Source organism: Panulirus ornatus, chromosome 5, assembly GCF_036320965.1.
Source record: "Panulirus ornatus isolate Po-2019 chromosome 5, ASM3632096v1, whole genome shotgun sequence".
NCBI lineage: Eukaryota > Metazoa > Arthropoda > Malacostraca > Decapoda > Palinuridae > Panulirus > Panulirus ornatus.
Genome location: NC_092228.1, coordinates 40520837 through 40543962, shown reverse-complemented (window position 1 = coordinate 40543962; position 23126 = coordinate 40520837). Strand labels below are relative to the sequence as shown.

Genomic DNA, 23126 nt, shown 5'->3' with positions numbered 1-23126 from the left:
TGACCCCACATTTCCCCAGACCTGTGTATCCCTCCCATCATGACCTCCTGCATGATCAGAAGAAAAAGATAGAATGACTGAGTTCATGTATTGCCAATTTAATACCCTGCTGCTGGGTGTCGGGATGTGCCACTGGTATGTTTTTCTTCAACTTCCATACGTGATTTTGGCTCCTGGAACGACATATTCTTGTGTGGCTGATGCTTGAGGGGAAACAGCATCGCCAACCCCTTCGTCAGCGAGGTAGCGCCAGGAAACACGGGAAAAAAAGCCACATCCGCTCACACTCAGTCTCTGTCATATGTATATATATATATATATATATATATATATATATATATATATATATATATATGATGACAAACACAAGTTGAACTGAGATACATATTTGGGCTGATAGATATTTTGAGCTGTCTCATTAAGTCAAGAAAGGCAGTTTACAGTATTTCCTGTTCAACATGACAGAAATCTAAGGCATGATTTAAGACAGCTAAGATATTGCTGGTTTGTTCGTGTTATGATGTTTGCACTGACTTCCTCAACATATACAGTAATGTTTGCTCTTTATTCGTGTTATGATATTTGCACTGACTCCTCAACATATACAGTAATGTTTGCTCTGTTTGCAGGAGGGGATGAAGCTCCCTATAGTATCTGAGGCAGACATGCGTGCTGCTTTACCTGCTCATGTTGCCATGCCGCTCACCAGCCATGTCCTCTCTTCCACTTTGCCCTACTACCCTACACTGTCAGGTATGGCTCCTCCCAGGAAATTATTCATATACCTTTTTTTTCTGTTATTGAAGATATTGCCTGTGAATTTTATGTGTGCCCCCAACATTTCTCAGGTTTTCTTGTATTGTCAGTAGTGATTTTACACAGGAATATGATATATTGAACCCAGTGGTGAAGCATCATGTATTTTGTAGCATTAAAGAGGGATATCAGAATTCCTTGCCATCCCAATGTATGCTAAGTTTACCTTTAAGATATCATGACTGACCCCTATTATTGACAATATTTTTTGTTTTTTTTTATGCTTTGTCGCTGTCTCCCGCGTTTGCGAGGTAGCGCAAGGAAACAGACGAAAGAAATGGCCCAACCCACCCCCATACACATGTATATACATACGTCCACACACGCAAATATACATACCTACACAGCTTTCCATGGTTTACCCCAGACGCTTCACATGCCTTGATTCAATCCACTGACAGCACGTCAACCCCGGTATACCACATCGCTCCAATTCACTCTATTCCTTGCCCTCCTTTCACCCTCCTGCATGCTCAGGCCCCGATCACACAAAATCTTTTTCACTCCATCTTTCCACCTCCAATTTGGTCTCCCTCTTCTCCTCGTTCCCTCCACCTCCGACACATATATTCTCTTGGTCAATCTTTCCTCACTCATTCTCTCCATGTGCCCGAACCATTTCAAAACACCCTCTTCTGCTCTCTCAACCACGCTCTTTTTATTTCCACACATCTCTCTTACCCTTATGTTACTTACTCAATCAAACCACCTCACACCACACATTGTCCTCAAACATCTCATTTCCAGCACATCCATCCTCCTGCGCACAACTCTATCCATAGCCCACGCCTCGCAACCATACAACATTGTTGGAACCACTATTCCTTCAAACATACCCATTTTTGCTTTCCGAGATAATGTTCTCGACTTCCACACATTCTTCAAGGCTCCCAGAATTTTCGCCCCCTCCCCCACCCTATGATCCACTTCCGCTTCCATGGTTCCATCCGCTGCCAGATCCACTCCCAGATATCTAAAACACTTCACTTCCTCCAGTTTTTCTCCATTCAAACTCACCTCCCAATTGACTTGACCCTCAACCCTACTGTACCTAATAACCTTGCTCTTATTCACATTTACTCTTAACTTTCTTCTTTCACACACTTTACCAAACTCAGTCACCAGCTTCTGCAGTTTCTCACATGAATCAGCCACCAGCGCTGTATCATCAGCGAACAACAACTGACTCACTTCCCAAGCTCTCTCATCCCCAACAGACTTCATACTTGCCCCTCTTTCCAAAACTCTTGCATTCACCTCCCTAACAACCCCATCCATAAACAAATTAAACAACCATGGAGACATCACACACCCCTGCCGCAAACCTACATTCACTGAGAACCAATCACTTTCCTCTCTTCCTACACGTACACATGCCTTACATCCTCGATAAAAACTTTTCACTGCTTCTAACAACTTGCCTCCCTCCCACACCATATATTCTTAATACCTTCCACAGAGCATCTCTATCAACTCTATCATATGCCTTCTCCAGATCCATAAATGCTACATACAAATCCATTTGCTTTTCTAAGTATTTCTCACATACATTCTTCAAAGCAAACACCTGATCCACACATCCTCTACCACTTCTGAAACCACACTGCTCTTCCCCAATCTGATGCTCTGTACATGCCTTCACCCTCTCAATCAATATCCTCCCATATAATTTACCAGGAATACTCAACAAACTTATACCTCTGTAATTTGAGCACTCACTCTTATCCCCTTTGCCTTTGTACAGTGGCACTATGCACGCATTCCGCCAATCCTCAGGCACCTCGCCATGAGTCATACATACATTAAATAACCTTACCAACCAGTCAACAATACAGTCACCCCCTTTTTTAATAAATTCCACTTTTCTTATGAAAAATAATAAGTGTAAGCATACAATGTGTGTTCGTGCGTACTCTCTTTTAGCATTGAAATTCTCCTACGCTGTAAAGTACATGTGTTTCCTTATGACAGTGATATTCCTCATGATGGATCAGTTACCATGGTGAATAGATGACTTTATTCCTTGTCATAAGTGTGGAATTGGTGTCCTAGCCTCCAAAATGTATAACAATTATTTTTTTTATATTATTTATGCTTTGTACAGGATTCTAGGTATAATGGATTGTATAATTTATTAGATATTTTTCATTATGGTTGTCACACCAGATTATTAACATGTACCACAAGGTTATACATATGATGTCACCAGTTTATGCCCAGTGAACAACAGTACCTTTAAAGTATAGTATTTTTACAGTTTCCACAAAATTATTAATTATCAGAAAACTGTTAATGCCTCCAGAGTAGTGGAGTTGATCTTCCCATTCATACATTTTAGAGTTATAAATATACCCTTATGGACTACTGTGAAATGTAATTAGGATGAAATATGAAAGGAAAAGACAAAATCTTTATGTTTAACGTGAAATACATGAATAGTTTGATGTATCTCTGAATCTGTTTGGTTTGGTAAGTTTATGAAGTTTATGTTTAGCATGTTTTTTAACTGATCAAATGGGTATTTCAGTGATTGATGGAGAGAGGTACAGCCCGGGTGTGAGTAATATGACTCGTCAGCCGCAAGTTACTGCCATGGAGACTAGCTCAGGTGGAGGCATTGTCCGGGGTGGCATTTATCATCCGAATGCTGCACCAAACATAAGTGACGCACCGGTCAGTTAATACTTGTGTGGAGTATTTAGTCTTTGTAATTTTCTTCCAAAATGGTCTTTAATATGAAAAAATTAAAGAGTTTTTGTTGTTCACTCAAGTTAATTATTATACCCTCACAGGTTCGGCCTGGTCGCCCCCTTCAGAGACCATTGAGCAGAACACACTCATCCCCATTACCCCTAGGTCACCCAGTGCTGCAGGGTCAGCCACCAACGTTCCTTCCTCATGGACATCCTTCCGCCCACCAGTATGACCCTAAGCATGCTATGGACAACCATCTTCTCAAACAAGTTCGTTGAAATGTTTATTATATAACATCTTTCTCAGTTATATCATTTACTAATAAGTTTGAGATGGGAAGAAGTTACAGTGCAACCAATTTAGAAGGTACTTGTACATCAGATATCAAGTATAAATGATTGAATATCTGTAGTTGAATAACATGAAAACTGAATCATGTTTTTCTGTATTGTAACACACACCCACACACACACGTATCCTCAGGCACTTCACCATGAGCCAAATATACATTGAGTATCCTCACCAACCAGTCAACACCATAGTCACCACCTTTATTAATAAATTCCACTGCAATACCATCCAAACCCCCCGTGCACGTGAGTTAGCACTAGGAAAAGACCACAAAGGCCACATTCGTTCACACTCAGTCTCTAGATGTCATGTGTAATGCACCGAAGCCACAGCTCTCTTTCCACATCCAGGCCCCACAAAACTTTCCATGGTATACCCCAGACGCTTCACATGCTATCAATGGACTGAACCTAGGCATGTGAAACACCTGGGGTATACCATGGAAAGGTTTGTGGGGTCTGAATGTGGATAGGGAGTTGTGGTTTTGGTGCATTACACATGACAGCTAGAGACTGAGTGTGAATGAATGTGACCTTTTTTGTCTGTTCTGTTTTCCAGGTGCTATCTCACTGAAGTGGGGGTAGTGATGCTGCTTCCTGTGGGGTGGGGTAGCGAGAGGAATGGATAAAGGCAAGCAAGTATGAATATGTACATGTGTATATATGTATATGTCTGTGTTTGTGTATGTATATGTTGATATGTATATGTTAGTGTGTGGGATAGGGGAGAAAGAATACTTCCCAGGTATTCCCTGCTTGTCATAGAAGGTGACATAAAGGGGAGGGAGTGGGGGGTTAGAAATCCTCCCCTCCTGTTTTTTAATTTACAAAAGGAACAGAGAAGGGGGCCAAATGAGGATATTCCCTCCTAGGCTCAGTCCTCTGTTCTCAACGCAACCTCACTAACGTGGGAAATGGTGAATATGTATGAAAAAAATGTGTATATAAGTAAATGACCATTCTTCGTTTGTTTCCTGGCACTACCTCGCTGACATGGGAAACCGTGATTAAGTATGATAAAGATGATAATATGAATTATATGTATTTTTTTTTTTATACTTGATCACCATTTCCTGTGTCAGCAAGTTAGTGCCAGGAAACAGACAAAGAATGAACCATCCACTCATATACACACACACACATATATATAAGCTACCTCGCTAGCACAGGATACAGCAACAAAGTATAATAAAAAATAAATAATGATATATGATATATGAATGGAGAAAAACTGGAGGAAGTGAAGTGTTTTAGATATCTGGGAGTGGATCTGGCAGCGGATGGAAGCGGAAGTGCATCATAGGGTGGGGGAGGGGGAGAAAATTCTGGGAGCCTTGAAGAATGTGTGGAAGTTGAGAACATTATCTCGAAAAGCAAAAATGGGTATGTTTGAAGGAATAGTGGTTCCAACAATGTTGTATGGTTGCGAGGCGTGGATGTGCTGGAAATGAGATGTTTGAGGACAATGTGTGGTGAGAGGTGGTTTGATCGAGTAAGTAACGTAAGGGTAAGAGAGATGTGTGGAAATAAAAAGAGCATGGTTGAGAGAGCAGAAGAGGGTGTTTTGAAATGGTTTGGTCACATGGAGAGAATGAGTGAGGAAAGATTGACCAAGAGGATATATGTGTCGGAGGTGGAGGGAACGAAGAGAAGAGGGAGACCAAATTGGAGGTGGAAAGATGGAGTGAAAAAGATTTTGTGTGATCGGGGCCTGAACATGCAGGAGGGTGAAAGGAGGGCAAGGAATAGAGTGAATTGGAGCGATGTGGTATACCGGGGTTGACGTGCTGTCAGTGGATTGAATCAAGGCATGTGAAGCGTCTGGAGTAAACCATGGAAAGCTGTGTAGGTATGTATATTTGCGTGTGTGGTCGTATGTATATACATGTGTATGGGGGTGGGTTGGGCCATTTCTTTCGTCTGTTTCCTTGTGCTACCTCGCAAACGCGGGAGACAGCGACAAAGCAAAAAAATATATATATATATATATATATATATATATATATATATATATATATTTCCAAAAGAAGGAACAGAGAATTGGGCCAGGTGAGGGTATTCCCTCAAAGGCCCAGTCCTCTGTTCTTAACGCTACCTCGCTAATGCGGGAAATGGCGAATAGTTTGAAAGAAGAAAAGCATATATATATATATATATATATATGTTTGTTTATGGATGGGGTTGTTAGGGAGGTAAATGCAAGAGTCTTGGAAAGAGGGGCAAGTATGAAGTCTGTTGGGGATGAGAGAGCTTGGGAAGTGAGTCAGTTGTTGTTCGCTGATGATACAGCGCTGGTGGCGGATTCATGTGAGAAACTGCAGAAGCTGGTGACGGAGTTTGGTAAAGTGTGTGGAAGAAGAAAGTTAAGAGTAAATGTGAATAAGAGCAAGGTTATTAGGTACAGTAGGGTTGAGGGTCAAGTCAATTGGGAGGTGAGTTTGAATGGAGAAAAACTGGAGGAAGTGAAGTGTTTTAGATATCTGGGAGTGGATCTGTCAGCGGATGGAACCATGGAAGCGGAAGTGGATCATAGGGTGGGGGAGGGGGCGAAAATTTTGGGAGCCTTGAAAAATGTGTGGAAGTCGAGAACATTATCCCGGAAAGCAAAAATGGGTATGTTTGAAGGAATAGTGGTTCCAACAATGTTGTATGGTTGCGAGGCGTGGGCTATGGATAGAGTTGTTCGCAGGAGGATGGATGTGGTGGAAATGAGATGTTTGAGGACAATGTGTGGTGTGAGGTGGTTTGATCGAGTAAGTAACGTAAGGGTAAGAGAGATGTGTGGAAATAAAAAGAGCGTGGTTGAGAGAGCAGAAGAGGGTGTTTTGAAATGGTTTGGGCACATGGAGAGAATGAGTGAGGAAAGATTGACCAAGAGGATATATGTGTCGGAGGTGGAGGGAACGAGGAGAAGAGGGAGACCAAATTGGAGGTGGAAAGATGGAGTGAAAAGGATTTTGTGTGATCGGGGCCTGAACATGCAGGAGGGTGAAAGGAGGGCAAGGAATAGAGTGAATTGGAGCGATGTGGTATACAGGGGTTGACGTGCTGTCAGTGGATTGAATCAAGGCATGTGAAGCGTCCGGGGTAAACCATGGAAAGCTGTGTAGGTATGTATATTTGCGTGTGTGGACGTGTGTATGTACATGTGTATGGGGGGGGGGTTGGGCCATTTCTTTCGTCTGTTTCCTTGCGCTACCTCGCAGACGCGGGAGACAGTGACGAGGTATAAAAAAAAAATATATATATATATATATATATATATATATATATATATATATATATATATATATATATATATAAGGGATAGGGGATTAAGAATACTTCCCACGTATTCCCTGCGTGTCGTAGAAGGCGACTAAAAGGGGAGGGAGCGGGGGGCTGGAAATCCTCCCCTCTCGTTTTTTTTTAATTTTCCAGAAGAAGGAACAGAGGATTGGGCCAGTCAAAGGCCCAGTCCTCTGTTCTTAATGCTACCTCGCTAACGCGGGAAATGGCGAATAGTTTAAAAGAAAAGAAAAGAAAATATATATATATATATATATATATATATATATATATATATATATATATATATATATATATATATATGTATGTATGTATGACTCATGGTGAGGTGCCTGAGGATTGGCGGAATGCGTGCATAGTGCCATTGTACAAAGGCAAAGGGGATAAGAGTGAATGCTCAAATTACAGAGGTATAAGTTTGTTGAGTATTCCTGGTAAATTATATGGGAGGGTATTGATTGAGAGGGTGAAGGCATGTACAGAGCATCAGATTGGGGAAGAGCAGTGTGGTTTCAGAAGTGGTAGAGGATGTGTGGATCAGGTGTTTGCTTTGAAGAATGTATGTGAGAAATACTTAGAAAAGCAAATGGATTTGTATGTAGCATTTATGGATCTGGAGAAGGCATATGATAGAGTTGATAGAGATGCTCTGTGGAAGGTATTGAGAATATGTGGTGTGGGAGGAAAGTTGTTAGAAGCAGTGAAAAGTTTTTATCGAGGATGTAAGGCATGTGTACGTGTAGGAAGAGAGGAAAGTGATTGGTTCTCAGTGAATGTAGGTTTGCGGCAGGGGTGTGTGATGTCTCCATGGTTGTTTAATTTGTTTATGGATGGGGTTGTTAGGGAGGTAAATGCAAGAGTCTTGGAAAGAGGGGCAAGTATGAAGTCTGTTGGGGATGAGAGAGCTTGGGAAGTGAGTCAGTTGTTGTTCGCTGATGATACAGTGCTGGTGGCTGATTCATGTGAGAAACTGCAGAAGCTGGTGACTGAGTTTGGTAAAGTGTGTGGAAGAAGAAAGTTAAGAGTAAGTGTGAATAAGAGCAAGGTTATTAGGTACAGTAGGGTTGAGGGTCAAGTCAATTGGGAGGTGAGTTTGAATGGAGAAAAACTGGAGGAAGTGAAGTGTTTTAGATATCTGGGAGTGGATCTGGCAGCGGATGGAACCATGGAAGCGGAAGTGGATCATAGGGTGGGGGAGGGGGCGAAAATTCTGGGAGCCTTGAAGAATGTGTGGAAGTCGAGAACATTATCTCGGAAAGCAAAAATGGGTATGTTTGAAGGAATAGTGGTTCCAACAATGTTGTATGGTTGCGAGGCGTGGGCTATGGATAGAGTTGTGCGCAGGAGGATGGATGTGCTGGAAATGAGATGTTTGAGGACAATGTGTGGTGTGAGGTGGTTTGATCGAGTGAGTAATGTAAGGGTAAGAGAGATGTGTGGAAATAAAAAGAGCGTGGTTGAGAGAGCAGAAGAGGGTGTTTTGAAGTGGTTTGGGCACATGGAGAGGATGAGTGAGGAAAGATTGACCAAGAGAATATATGTGTCGGAGGTGGAGGGAGCAAGGAGAAGAGGGAGACCAAATTGGAGGTGGAAAGATGGAGTGAAAAAGATTTTGTGTGATCGGGGCCTGAACATGCAGGAGGGTGAAAGGAGGGCAAGGAATAGAGTGAATTGGAGCGATGTGGTATACCGGGGTTGACGTGCTGTCAGTGGATTGAATCAAGGCATGTGAAGCGTCTGGGGTAAACCATGGAAAGCTGTGTAGGTATGTATATTTGCGTGTGTGGACGTATGTATATACATGTGTATGGGGGGGGGTTGGGCCATTTCTTTCGTCTGTTTCCTTGCGCTACCTCGCAAACACGGGAGACAGCGACAAAGTATAAAAAAAAAAAAAAAAAATATATACCTAAATGCACATACACATACATATACATACATATCAGTATATACACATACATATACATATCAGTATATACACATGCACAGACATATACATATATACATGTGTACATATTCAGACTTGCTTGCCTTCGTCCATTCCCGGTGCCAACCCTCCCCACAGGAAACAGCATCACCACTCCCTGCATCAGCAAGGTAGCACATACTTGTGTTTATATGTAATGCAGTTTCATCAACAAATGCATATACTGTAGTACATTTATATTGTAGGAATAAAGAAATTTGTTATTTTCAATAAGATTAGTCACTCATAGACATCTAGCACTGTAGTTTTCATTAGAAAGTTTGTTTTTTTAGGTTTTAAAACATTTGTTGAATACAAATCTTTTTGAGCTAGTCATTGCAATTTTACCTTTTTTTTCCCAAAAAAATATTGCCTCTGACATGATAGTGAAGGTATGTCAGGAATAAACAAATAATGGCCTAATTTGCACTCATCCATAATCTGGTTGTTGTGAATAAAGTGTTGAAACTAAAGCCTGCTTGATAGAATATTCTCCACCGAGTAAGTTAATTAGTGCCAAATGTTCATGGCCAAGTATTTTGGGAGATACACATTAACAAGAGAGTGGTGCATGTGATATCTTTGCTTTTTGGTTTGCAGCCTTACCCACACCTTCAAGTGCTTGGAAAAGATATATGAATCTGTATATACAGGTTAGCGAAAGTGTCAAACTAAGATACATTAAGAATTCATAGGAGGAATTTGATAAGATAAATGACCAAGAAGATAAAAGATGGAGAAAGCTTTACTGTTGATAGTGTATTGCAATTGTAAGAGAAACTTAAGTATTATTTCTTTTTTCTTCAGCATATTCGACAAACGGTATTAACGCGGTCAGGAAGTAAGAACCATGTAGAAAATGTGGCTGAAGAAACAGAAGCAGCAGTGGCTCAGGCTATTGCAACTGATAAAACTCCTGAGGTAAGGAACATCAAAGATATTGACTTTATAGGGGATTCCTGGATTATCATTCAGCTTTAAAACTAACATGAAATTAGAATAGATTTATACTTGCTTTGTTTTAAGCTGGATGAGATACAAAGCTCATTGCAACTTTAAAAGGAGAAACAAAGTTCAACTTTTCTAAATGTGTTAGTTTTAAAACTTTTATATAAATATACTTTCATAGCAGTGCATCTTCATAACTTTATATAGTTATCCCCATTATAGAATTTCATGATGATTGCATAAGATTTCCTCATCCTGACAGCACTTTGCATCTTGTCTCTTAGCTTAGGTGTTTGTCTTAGGTTTTATCAGTCATATGAAATCATGAGAATTTTTTCTATTTGAAAAGTGTATATAAACCAGTACTCGTCATTTTGTTTGGTCAATTGGTCAGTAACAGTCATCTAGAACTGGTGATGGAGAACTGAAACTTTTAGGGACATTATAACCCTGTATTTGATTTCACATTATGTTTTTACATGTCTTGAGTAATTGTATTTGTTTTGCTGTTTTAGAGTTATGATATATAAAAGCAACAGAAAATGAATGATAAGTTTATTTTCATGAATTTATAGAACATTCTTTCTTGTAGCTTTTATTATCATTTCTCTTTATTTTGTGGATGTCTAAATTGGTATGGCTCTGTGTGGAATGATTGCTATTAACATACTGTATTGCATGCAATGTATGTTGGAATTCATGTAATAGTTCACAACATATTCATATTTTTTACCTTTTTTGTACCATTACCACTTTGAATATGGAATTTAATTTGAATAATAATTCATTACACAAGTATCTGGCTATTTAGCAGCTTCTCTTTATAGGTTATTGATGTGCTTTACTAATTCATTATGCTTAATATCATAGTGATTGCTGGTAATGATTGCATTTTCACAGTCATGAAGGAGACCTATTTGATATGGATGTGTGAACCTAATGTCAGTCTATATCTTGTCTGCTTTGTCCAGTTTTAAAAGATACTAGTGTGTGCAAGTGAAATTGGCAAAGCAAGATTCCCCCTCCAGAAATCATTTAGTATATATATTTGTGAAGGTTTGCCAACTGCTTTCTCAAAAAGATTCTGGAATTGCAGTTATAGGCTGTCTATACCATTACATTGTAATTTAGAGTACTGTACTTATTCATACAACAGAACATGCCATGCAGTCCTGTTTGGCTAAGATAGACCTTGATACAAAAACCCCTGATACTGTAAGAAAATATCCAGCAGTCTACTAATATCTCTTGGGCCAACTAGTCATCATCATTATGGACAAATGAGACAGTTGTATCACAGTCAGTGTTAGCAAGCTTTCAAGAAATTCATTTTCACATGTTGATTAAGGTCATGTGATGGAACCTTTTCATATTAGTGAAGTTGATATGGTGCATTATCACTACTGGCTGTGTAATTGTTGTAGGATGATTCAGCTAGATTTTACAATGGTCATTACATATTTTGGTGGATTCTTAAAAAATTTCTAGGTGTAGCTTGAACATAGGCAGCAATGTTCAACAAATTAGGTTTTACAGAGTACTTTTGCTGCTTGTTTCACAAAGTCTTGGAGAACACTAAGTGCAGTCTCACTCAGCACTTGCTGTCATGTCTTGATTCAGATCAACTATATTGGTGACAAAGAATTGTCTTCAGTTTTTCTTCTTTATGTTTTCTTTGTTCAAAAAGCTTCTGATCAAGTTTAGTTTTGTGAAACATGCATTAAAGTTGCTGTCAACATCCCCTGAGATTACTCGACCTAAAGATAAACAGTTTCCTTCTGATTGTGTCATGTTTTTGAAAAATAAGAATTTGTCATTAATGTCAAAAAGTAAGAGGATACTTAGATGTTTGCCATGGTAGGAAGTTAAAGATGAAAACAGATTTATAAAAGTGTTGACTAAAAAAGAAATGTTCTCAACATGTATTTCAATAATAGCTGGGCTTGTATAAAAGGAAAGGATATGTTTAAGGTTTATTTAGAGTGAAAGGAGACTTGCTGTTGCATTGAAGAAACCATAAATGAAATTAGACATGATTAATTTTAAGTTGAAATTTCCATGATGAGAAAGGAGCTATAAGGAAGAGTAGTTTTGTATATAAGGAAGAGTACTTCTATATTAAGTGGAATAGGAGAATCTGAGAGAGATTATACAGGTAACTAGTATGAAACCCTTCAGTGGTGTAAATGTTAATGTTGCTGATTGCTAGCCCAGTGACTTGGGCTCACATTTTGAACTACCTTTACAACAACTTGTAATGGTTTGAGATTCCCTAGAGTTGTCTGTCACTGACAGACTAGGCAAACCTAGCAGGGGCTGGTGCTTAATTTTTATTTCTGTATGGAGGAGGGGTATAGATATGGATATTTTTCAGAGTTATATTGAAAGAATATTATGAATGGCTATTCCCAGGATCTCTCCTTTTTTTGTGGGAAGTGACCCAATGGTCATTGAATGGAACTGATTCAGTGACCTAGTTAAACTGGGTATACAGTGTTGTGGCTGTTTTTGGTTCAGATTTATGCTACTGGTTGTAGGACTGAAAGAAAGAAGAAAGCTAGTTAGTGATGGTGTATTTAAGGCATTGTGCAAAGAGTGAACAAAAACACTCACACCTGCCTTCATTGCATTCTGGCAAATTGGATTTTTAAGAAAGGAGTGACTGATGTTTACATATTTCAGTTACACTGTGTTGGTACTACCCACAAAGCTCTATTTCATATACCATGAAAACTTTTGCTCTGCCCATGAATGGGGTTGATGTTTCCATCCACCCCAGTGAATTGGAAATGGAGTGATGATGACAAGATAGATAGTTAATATAAGCATGGAAATTATGTGTTGTAGAATTTTCGGCCTTCCAGTGTTTTAAGAGTCTCATATTTGAAGCAAAATGCCCGAGAAATGTTAATGCATGCATAGCAGCAGGTGTTTAGAATGAGGGTAAATGATAGCTCTCTTAGGTATGTCTGAATAGCATACTTAGAGAAAGATTTTTGTATTTCTTGTTTTCAAACAAGGTATGCAGCTACAGAACTAGTTTTAAGGTCAAAAGAGGAGTGATTAACAAGTGGGAGGTATATAATGGTAGGGAGATAGAAGTGATGAATATCTATGGATCATATAGTAGAATATGTACATAACAAGAAATTGAAGGTGGAGTCAGGAATTAGGATACAGAGGTATTGATATATTTACTTCTGATCACACTGAAGGGTATCAAAGGCATGTTTGGAGAAACTGTAAAACAAATCATTGATACCTGAGTATGTAGTTAAAGACACAAATTCATATGTTAAGACATAAACTTAAGTGCATGAAAAACTTCTTCACATGTTTTATTGTAATTTTGCTTATGTCGCTGAATGCTTTGAAAACATCAAATACAGTCTTAGCTTTTGCTTCATAAAACATGGCGGGACACAGAATCGAGAAAATTGTTACTTGTGACTTGAAATTGTCTAGCATGTCATATTTTCCATCTAAATAATGAATGATGGAGTGTGATCCTTTTGTATGGTGTACGACCTGTAGTGATTTGTGAGCTGTACTCTTGATGACTAATGGTGTGTCTTGTCCTTCCCCTGTGCTACCCTCTTGGCATGTAGGAGGTGGAGGAGGAGTCACTGCATGAAGAAGAACCAGAGGTGAGTTTCATTGTTGCCTGAATATATAATGCCTCCAACAGTGTGGATGGTGGCTGGTCCTGTTAAGAAATAACCTCTCGAAGCTAAACCCTTATTTAACATGTGGTATTTTTGTACAGACATAAACAGAAAACTGTGAATGTCCTTTTACACTTGTTGCTACAGGTGTTAGAAATATCTATAGAATTTCATGGTTCATATAGATTTGTTATCTGCACTTATAAGAAAGATTTATTTTCCTTAATTTGATAGGAATATGTTACTTTGCCTATCTTTGGTGATAGATTTTCTTTTGAAGTTATCCTGGTAAACCACGGAAGAGTTTGTAAAGCTTGGGTGTGGATGTTAGGCTGTGCTTTCGTTGCATTATACATAACAGTTAGAGAATGGATGCATGGAAATGAGCCCATTGTTCATTTGTTCCTGTGGCTATCTCACTTGGGCTGCGAAAGCTGTCAGGTATAAAAGCATTAAACTGGCTTAAGGCATTGAAAGGGAAGAGGTTTATTAGAATTTGAATAAAAATATAATGAAAATGAAAGATATTGTATTGATGGTGTTGGTTTTTAGTGAGATTTTTTGGTTAATGGAAATATTTCAGGACTGTGGTTGATGACTCTAGTTACATTAAAGTAATTGGTAGAATATCCACTTCATCCATCCCAGTGAGATGGGAATGAAATTCATAATGATAGAGAGATAAAAAGATTGTTGAAAGAAGTTAGTGAGATTGTGGGTGTGTCTAGCTAAACAGATAGATAAAACGATAGTTGAAAGAGTTTGAGTGAGATTTTGGAAGTGTTTAGGTAGTATTTATATAAGTTTAGCTTAGCAGATAGATGAAAAGATTGTTGAAAGAGTTTGAGTGAGATTGTGGAAGTGTGTATGTAGTATTTATATGTGTAGCTTAGTTTAAGACATGAGTGTTGAGTGTTGACTGCCTTTCTTGGTGGTAAAGACTGTGCACAGACCACCTTATTTGTGTACAACTGTGAGATGTAAATTGGCATACAAGTAACCAGATTCATACTTTCTTTATTTGCAAATAGTGTGTGTGGTTTCCTGAAATATTGGATAAATTGGCTATTGTCTCAAGGTTGATATGTTAGACGTTTTACAGAACTGTATTTATTTCTTGTTTAATACTGTACAATACTACTACTACTTATTTTGTATAAAATTATTGGAATTGTTTGTCTGATGGATAAAGCCAGACTTCTTCAGAAGTTACTAAGAACTACTACTACTACTACTACTGCTGCTCATCTACTACTACCACTGCCACCACTCTTACTACTACTACTACTACTAACGCTGCCATTTCCAGTTCCTTTTCTGCAGTCTTGCCAGTGCTTTATTACATCTCAGTAAAGCGTCTTTGTTCTTGGTTCTTTACAATACTTGCTTTTAAGAGTATATATAATATTTTTCTCCAGTACTGCTTTAGTCTTTAGTATGATAGCATCCCAGTTAGCCATAATTTTGAATGTAAATGTAAAAGAATTTCAAGATAGGTTATTTGCATTAGGAATTTTTGCTGATGCTTGTTAATATGATGTTTATGCTAGTTTTTAGTTTAGCTATTATTTTGTCTCCCTATATGTGAGTTATGGTGCATAGGGTTGTCAAGTACATGGATTCTGCAGCTCATTCACACATATCCTTATCTGATTGTCAGAGTAATAAGTGAACAAAGCCATGCACAGTGCTGCGATGTTTCACAATTTGATGTTATGACTTTTTACTTATGCTTACTCAAGCAAAATTTGGAGCTGTTGCATGTTATGATACAGTATGTTTGTAATTGGTTGCATATTCACAGTTTGTTCATTGTCATGTACAGGCCCTGGTCATAGTTTAGTTGCCAGACAAAGAAACCCATTTTGCAAACAAAGATACCTCATCATTCCTAATTGTTAATTGTAGTTATATTTTAGATTTCACCAGCCTCAAATGTTGCTGTCTGGAAGTACAATGTTTGCTGAATTTTCTCCAATAGACTAGAACCCAGTATGAATTCTATATCACTTGTATGATTATGCCCATAAAATAATTCATGTTAATAGTGAGCACCATTGAAACAAGCCCCTCTCAAGTGCATAAAGTACTTTTATGTTGTGAATGATTTGTAATCTGATTGTTCATGGTCAAAATGGTTGACACTTTATGTCTCTCCAACTTAAAGTTATTGTAATTCTTGTTCTTGGCTTTACATTATGTCAGTTGAAAACTTTGGTGACCCTCTTCTTTAAACTGAATTTTACTGAAATAGGATGTATATGTTTGAATCCAGTTAGTGCCTTAGTACAATGTCAGCAGAAAATTGTCCTACAATTATTGTTTGAAATGAGGCTTTCATGCATCCCATTCTACTTATAGAACAAAGCCAATTATATGCATATGGTGGTGGTATAATATGTCTGGCAGCATACAACAGTCTTAGAAGTCAGATGACATGATGACTTATTCCCTCTTTTACCCTATGATATTAAGATTGGGGAGATGCTACGTTTGCTCACAGTTCATGTTTTCCATTTTTGCTGTTTCTGTTCTGGTTGATATTTTAATGTTTTTCAGTTACTAATCATAGGTTCTGAAAACTTTTCCTAGGTATGGAAGGCCCATATTCTTGCTTAGAAGCAAGAAAGTGTGTCTACAATTAAGATTTCAAGATGTGCTAAGGGGCTAATTTTGCCATCAGGACATTTTCTTTTCCCCAAGTATCATCCCTCCCCAAAATGCTAGGTCTGGTAGACCTAGGTAGACCAGTAAGGTGGCTGATAACTTGATGAAGGGTAAGACGATGAAAGCCCGTCCTTATCACCTTACTGGTCTTATTAGGTCAGCCAGACCCAGCTTTTTGAGGGATGATGTTAAAAAGAAAAAAAGTGTCCAGTTGTTGAACTCAGCCCTGTTTTGAAATCTTGTTTATACACATTTTTGTTGCTTCTTTAAGTAAGAAGGCAATTTATTAGGTCGGTTAGTTACTGGTAGAGGAAAGACACCTCTTAGAACAGAAATAAGAAAAATATCACGAAACACAAGGATGGTATGCAAAAGTTGTATCCCTCTACACTCAGTACCACAGGGAAATTGAGGCAGCACATTGTGGTGCCTGCTGCCTGACATACAATATCTCCAGTATAGCAAGTAATAGGATTTGTTCTGCAAGTAAAACCTGATGCATGAAAACCTTATTTTAATGACAGTTGTTGGACATTTTTTTTGTCAAGGTCACATGTACAGTAATTGTTTTATGAATTTACTAAGTATGCAAAAAAATCATAATTTGTTGAATGAAACTTTTAGTGTAGTGAAAGTATTGAGATTACTTATACAGTGATGCTTGATTAAATAATTTATAATTAATTCTTTGAGTTAAGGTAGCAGCCTTGTACATGCAGCCTCATTAAAGGAAAATTAGGAAATTTTGTAGGGATAGGAAGTTAAGAAAGTAACTGGGGACTTTGCATAGAATTTTCCAATACCGTAATGAATTCTGGTGAAAACAGAGAGCTTCTCCACCTTTTCCAGTTGTATGAGATTACATCATGATTTGAACATTCTCATCGAAGACAGAATATTCAGTTACTTCTTTCTTTACTCAGGTGATAGATCTGACTGAACGAAAGATAGAGGGAAGTCTGATGGAACAGCAACAAAGAGAACGCACTCTGTTCCTCCAAAACCAGCGAGATCTACTCACTGCAAAACCCCCACCCTTACACTCCACTACCAGTAAGCTTCTAAGCATTGTTCTTGTGACTCAGGAATAGAATACCAATTTGGTAAGAATTTCTTGATCCATAGTTGCTGATCTGAGCATACTAATGCTACAAGGATATAATTGATTAGGCATTTATTTATAAGTATCTTATACAGCGCACGCCAGTGAAGTTGGTGTGAGGGGACTGTGGCACAACCATCAAGGATAAACCTGAAATAAGACCATGTAAGCTGTGTATTTCCCACCAACTAGTACTTTATTGGTTACCCTTTTCTCTTTATACACTCCTTGAAATGAGCGGGAATTTAATTGGCAAGGATTTGATGCCTTATAAGGTCCACCTTTGTCCATATTTCACGAATGACTGCCTCCAACTTCTTAGGTAGCAAAGAAGTATCCCGTCACATAATTTTTTTCAAAAGCACCTGCAAGTTTTCTTTTGGATTCAGATCTAGTGAATTCTCACACCAATCAGTGAAAAAAACTCCACTGCACAGTCATTAAGCCTATCAGCAATTAGTTTGGTTATATGATAGTCCACAGTACAGTTATTAAGCCTATCAGCAATTAGTTTGGCTATATGATAGGAAACCCCGTCCTGCACTTTGGTTTCGCACTTTTTGAAAAAACCTGGAAGATAGTCACAGTAGCTTAAGTTAGCTATGTCTGTTCTTAGTTTTATTTTTTTGGCAACACTACAAGGTCCCCAGTGCTATGATAACTGAAGTAATCTCCTACCATAAGTGAAGCCGTGAACTTTACAATGCTTGCAATGTATTAGGGGTCAAATGGATCACAGCCTGATTACCTGTACCCAAGCCCACTACAACCACCTGTTACAGGAAAAGTGAACTCATCACTCCATAAGATGCTTCTGAACTTAGCTGTACTCCACCCCACATATTCCTTGCAAAAATTGACTCTTCTTCTGGTGCCTATGGGTTATCAGAAGTTTGGATGCAGCCTATAGCACCGGCACTTGAAGATTTGAGGTCTTTATGTAAGCACACTGTCCTTAGCAACACATCTCTGAGCAGTTTAGGGTTTTTTCTTCTAATTCTTTTGCACTCAAGTGTGGATCTACATACACTTGACATTGTCTGACCTCTGGCCATTTCACATGGTATGGTGTGGTGGTGGTGCTGCTGCTATCATTAAATTTCTTTACCCATTGTTGCACTGTTCTCAAACTCACACCAATAACATTAGAAATTTTCTTAAATGGCTCCTTTCCTTTATAAGGTGCAACTGTAGAAGCTGTTTTGGTTTTTGCCAGGTGAATATTTTCAGCCATAGTAGGTGGTAGAGTTGTGAAAAGGGAAAAACAATGAAAATTCAGCGCATATGCGGGTAGCACGTTAAAACACCCATGCTTCCTATAACAGCTAAACTACTACGGAGGTGGGCTCATGTTGTGTGCTGGTATGTCATGTAGTTGCCACTGCTTGCTAGAGGACAACAACTTCACTGGTGGTCACCATCACTATTTGAGATGAGGTAATGTGCTTTGCATCAATTTAATTGGTGCGGACCTGCACACACTAACTTCATTGGAGGGCACTGTATATTATCTATTGTGATGAAGCAGGGCAACTCATTTGAACTTCATCATTAATCAATAATCTAAATTTTTTTTGTGTGTATATCTGTATTAAGATAAATTTCATCTATCCTTCCATCCATCATTATGTTTCTGTTCACTTAACTCATGAGTTCTTTTAATTCCTTATCTCTACAGTCATTTTCTTCAAATGTTTTCACAACCTCAGTACTCTAGCTTTTACAGTTAACCAATCCCTTCATGGTACTGCATCAGGTTTTATTTTCTTTATTGCAGGCACTATCCATTTTCTAAAATTCAAGTCTGATTTGATTTGTAAAGATTCACCATATCTCCTTACACTTATAAGCTATTTTACTTGCACAGACCTGTTTCACTGGTAGTTAGTTTGTTGATTTTACCACTGCTAATTAACTTAAGCATAACTGCTTGCATATATTTTTCTGTAATTTTTTCTAGAGCAACAGTATTTTGCGTTTCTTCCATCCTCCTCTTAATTCTTGCATGTTGGCTCCCATTTCACCATTTGTGTCGTTGAATGATCTAAACTTGTACCTAAGCTCATCAAAATTTTATCTTTAGTCCATCTAATCACATTTCAGGGTTTCTCTATATTTTCCACATTTTGAAACATCTTGAATTTGTAGTCCCTCTCAGCATTTGTTGATGCTACATTACAATTTTCTTTACTCTTTGTGATCCTTTTCACCATGCTTATATTTGTGGGAAGAGAAAACAAAAGTAAAAAGTTGATGATCCACTTCACACAGTAGGGATGGGTTGAAGTTGTCTGATTCACATGACCCCGCATGAAGTAGCTGAAGATGAGTTTGATCCACTTGACTTCATGTGAAGGGATTGAAAATGTCTGAATCACTTAATACTCAAGATATAGGTTGAATTGTATCTGGTTCACCTGACAGTGTATGAATAGGTTTAAGAAATGCCTGATTCACTTACCTCCTTAGCATTAGGTTAACTGTGCATTTGATTCAGTTGACACAGTGGGAAGAGTGTGGAGATGTGTGTTATACACTTAACACCTTGAGGTTGGGATGAGAATGTTTGTGATTTTCTTGACACACAGGGAATGAGTTGAGAATATGTATGACTCACTGAATACAAGAGATGATTGAGGATGTGTATGATTTGATTAACACACTTGGGGTTGTGTATGAAGGAGCTTAGAGGCTTCATGAACCTGATCCACACTATATAAATGGGATTGGAATAAAGAATGATAGAAATATAGATGGTAAATGAGAAATGCTTAAGGATCAGTTTGTATTTTTGCGTTCACTCTGTGTGATTACTTTAAATATGACGATAATTTCCATAGCAACATCAGTCAGAGTATTCATTATATGATTATTTTCTTAATTTTTTGACAGATTCAGCCTTCACACCTCGTTCAGGAAGTCATGTAGCACGGCCTCTCTCTCGGGCTTTCAGTTCCCCACTTGTCACTCTGTCACCACAAGGATCACCGCAAGAGCCTATAAATATAAATAAACAGGTATTTAACTGCTCATTATGTGAATGGGATTTTTGATTTCTTTTATTGAGATAGAATACTTTGAGATGATCTGAATTTACATAAAATTTTCAGTGTTGCTTGGACTGGGTCCTTTAACTAGTTTCTTCAGAAGTTTGAGTAGGGTTGCACTAGACATAATAGAGCCAAGTGGTTCCTTTAGTAAAGAATGAGTAACTTTTCAATAATGATAACCTGTTTATTTCAGGGAGCAACAACAGGTTTTGCCTATGATAATGTCATGCTGAAACACCAATGTATTTGTGGTGACAATTCCCACCATCCTGAGCATGGAGGACGTCTTCAGTCAATAATGGCGAGATTGCAAGAGACAGGACTAATTCATCGCTGCAACAAAATGAGAACTCGAAAAGCTACCTTAGAGGAGATACAGTCATGTCACAGTGAAGCACATACACTCTTATTTGGTAATATATCCACTAGTTCATTTAGATTGTCGTTTTCTCATAATTGCCTCTGATATTACCATGAGTAAAGGAAAGGTTGTCATAGTTTGGATTTACTTGTACATTTGTTGCCACCTAGCTTCAGTAAATGGATTTGTGATTTATATGGCACTGTCCATCAACAGCTCTACTTACAGGAAATTCTGCAGCAGACACCTTACTGATACTGTAGAAAATAAAGTATGTGGTATGAACAAATTCATCATTTGTCTCTAGAAGTACATTTGTGAGAAGTGGGTTTACCAGTGGAAGGAGTCCTCCATGGTCTCCTTTCCCACACATTATTCACATTAATTGGCTTCATCCAAACTACAGGTCTACTCGTGTTTTGTACACATTCTTGCTTTGCATAGTATTACTTCTGCTTTTCCCATTTATTCACCTTATCTATTTTGTTAGTATTTGAACTTTGTTTTCCAGTTTAGCCTTCCCTTTTCTAGATTAAGGAAGTGTCTTCAGTTTTCTCTATGTAAATCTATTTGTGCCTGTGAGCAAAGAGATTGGAAAAAGTGTATAAAGTATTTATGGATTTAGAAATAGCATGAGTTCTGTTTCTTGACACTACCTCTCATGCTGAAAATGACGAGTATGTGGGGAAAAAAAAAGTTAACATGGAAACCTTTTGAGAAGTTCTAACATTACATGGTATGCTTGGAAGACTTCTGAATATGATGAAAAGGTATTGGGATGAAAGCAATGTTTGTGAGAGTGATTGTTGTTGTAATTGAAGGGTTTTATATAAATGTGGAAGTATGTTAGGGTTTACTAAAGTTACTGTGGTTGTGTAACATGACTGTGCATCATATGAGAATGAGATAATATCAGTTCATTAATGAAGAACTGCTGATTATGGATAAAGTTAAGTTTCTGGGAATTCTATGTATCTATCTATATCTCTAACGCCTGTTTCCTTCAGGAACTCCCTCAAGGGGATGGCCACGGCAAAAGACTCTCCATAACTGGTGAACTCCAGTGCTGCTTTCTAGCCTTTAGTGCCTCATCCTTAACAGGCTACTAGCAGAGGGCAACTCTAGTGCAGTGTTTTCAGAGGCTCGTACCTAATGTTCCATCTGACTACTTCTACCTTATGTGTCTACAGAATGGGAATTAAGTTCAATAAAATTGTTGAATGTGTCTGATGACAGAGTGGCAGATATAGGGTGTTTGGGTCGAGGTGGTGTGCAAAGTGAGAGGGTTAGGGAAAATGATTTGGTAAACAGAGAAGAGGTAGTAAAAGCTTTGCGGAAGATGAAAGCCGGCAAGGCAGCAGGTTTGGATGGTATTGCAGTGGAATTTGTTAAAAAAGGGGGTGACTGTATTGTTGACTGGTTGGTAAGGTTATTTAATGTATGTATGACTCATGGTGAGGTGCCTGAGGATTGGCGGAATGCTTGCATAGTGCCGCTGTACAAAGGCAAAGGGGATAAGAGTGAGTGCTCAAATTACAGAGGTATAAGTTTGTTGAGTATTCCTGGTAAATTATATGGGAGGGTATTGATTGAGAGGGTGAAGGCATGTACAGAGCATCAGATTGGGGAAGAGCAGTGTGGTTTCAGAAGTGGTAGAGGATGTGTGGATCAGGTGTTTGCTTTGAAGAATGTATGTGAGAAATACTTAGAAAAGCAAATGGATTTGTATGTAGCATTTATGGATCTGGAGAAGGCATATGATAGAGTTGATAGAGATGCTCTGTGGAAGGTATTAAGAATATATGGTGTGGGAGGCAAGTTGTTAGAAGCAGTGAAAAGTTTTTATCGAGGATGTAAGGCATGTGTACGTGTAGGAAGAGAGGAAAGTGATTGGTTCTCAGTGAATGTAGGTTTGCGGCAGGGGTGTGTGATGTCTCCATGGTTGTTTAATTTGTTTATGGATGGGGTTGTTAGGGAGGTAAATGCAAGAGTTTTGGAAAGAGGGGCAAGTATGAAGTCTGTTGGGGATGAGAGAGCTTGGGAAGTGAGTCAGTTGTTGTTCGCTGATGATACAGCGCTGGTGGCGGATTCATGTGAGAAACTGCAGAAGCTGGTGACGGAGTTTGGTAAAGTGTGTGGAAGAAGAAAGTTAAGAGTAAATGTCAATAAGAGCAAGGTTATTAGGTACAGTAGGGTTGAGGGTCAAGTCAATTGGGAGG

At 38.5% G+C, this 23126-nt stretch overlaps 1 protein-coding gene across 17 annotated transcripts in view; it reads left to right on the top strand.

Moving 5' to 3' along the window:
• Nucleotides 1–23126, top strand: part of HDAC4 (histone deacetylase 4) — a 245157-nt gene that overhangs the window by 204033 nt on the left and 17998 nt on the right. For 15 of the 17 annotated variants that reach the window (XM_071662021.1, XM_071662018.1, XM_071662020.1 and 12 more), the window contains 8 exons: nucleotides 630–753; nucleotides 3344–3489; nucleotides 3609–3779; nucleotides 9922–10035; nucleotides 13671–13709; nucleotides 17318–17447; nucleotides 20389–20513; nucleotides 20740–20959. In XM_071662021.1, the coding sequence (XP_071518122.1) occupies nucleotides 630–753; nucleotides 3344–3489; nucleotides 3609–3779; nucleotides 9922–10035; nucleotides 13671–13709; nucleotides 17318–17447; nucleotides 20389–20513; nucleotides 20740–20959 (1069 nt within the window). The remainder of the gene's footprint in view (nucleotides 1–629; nucleotides 754–3343; nucleotides 3490–3608; nucleotides 3780–9921; nucleotides 10036–13670; nucleotides 13710–17317; nucleotides 17448–20388; nucleotides 20514–20739; nucleotides 20960–23126) is intronic. The other 2 variants (XM_071662017.1, XM_071662031.1) reach the window with 1 other exon arrangement.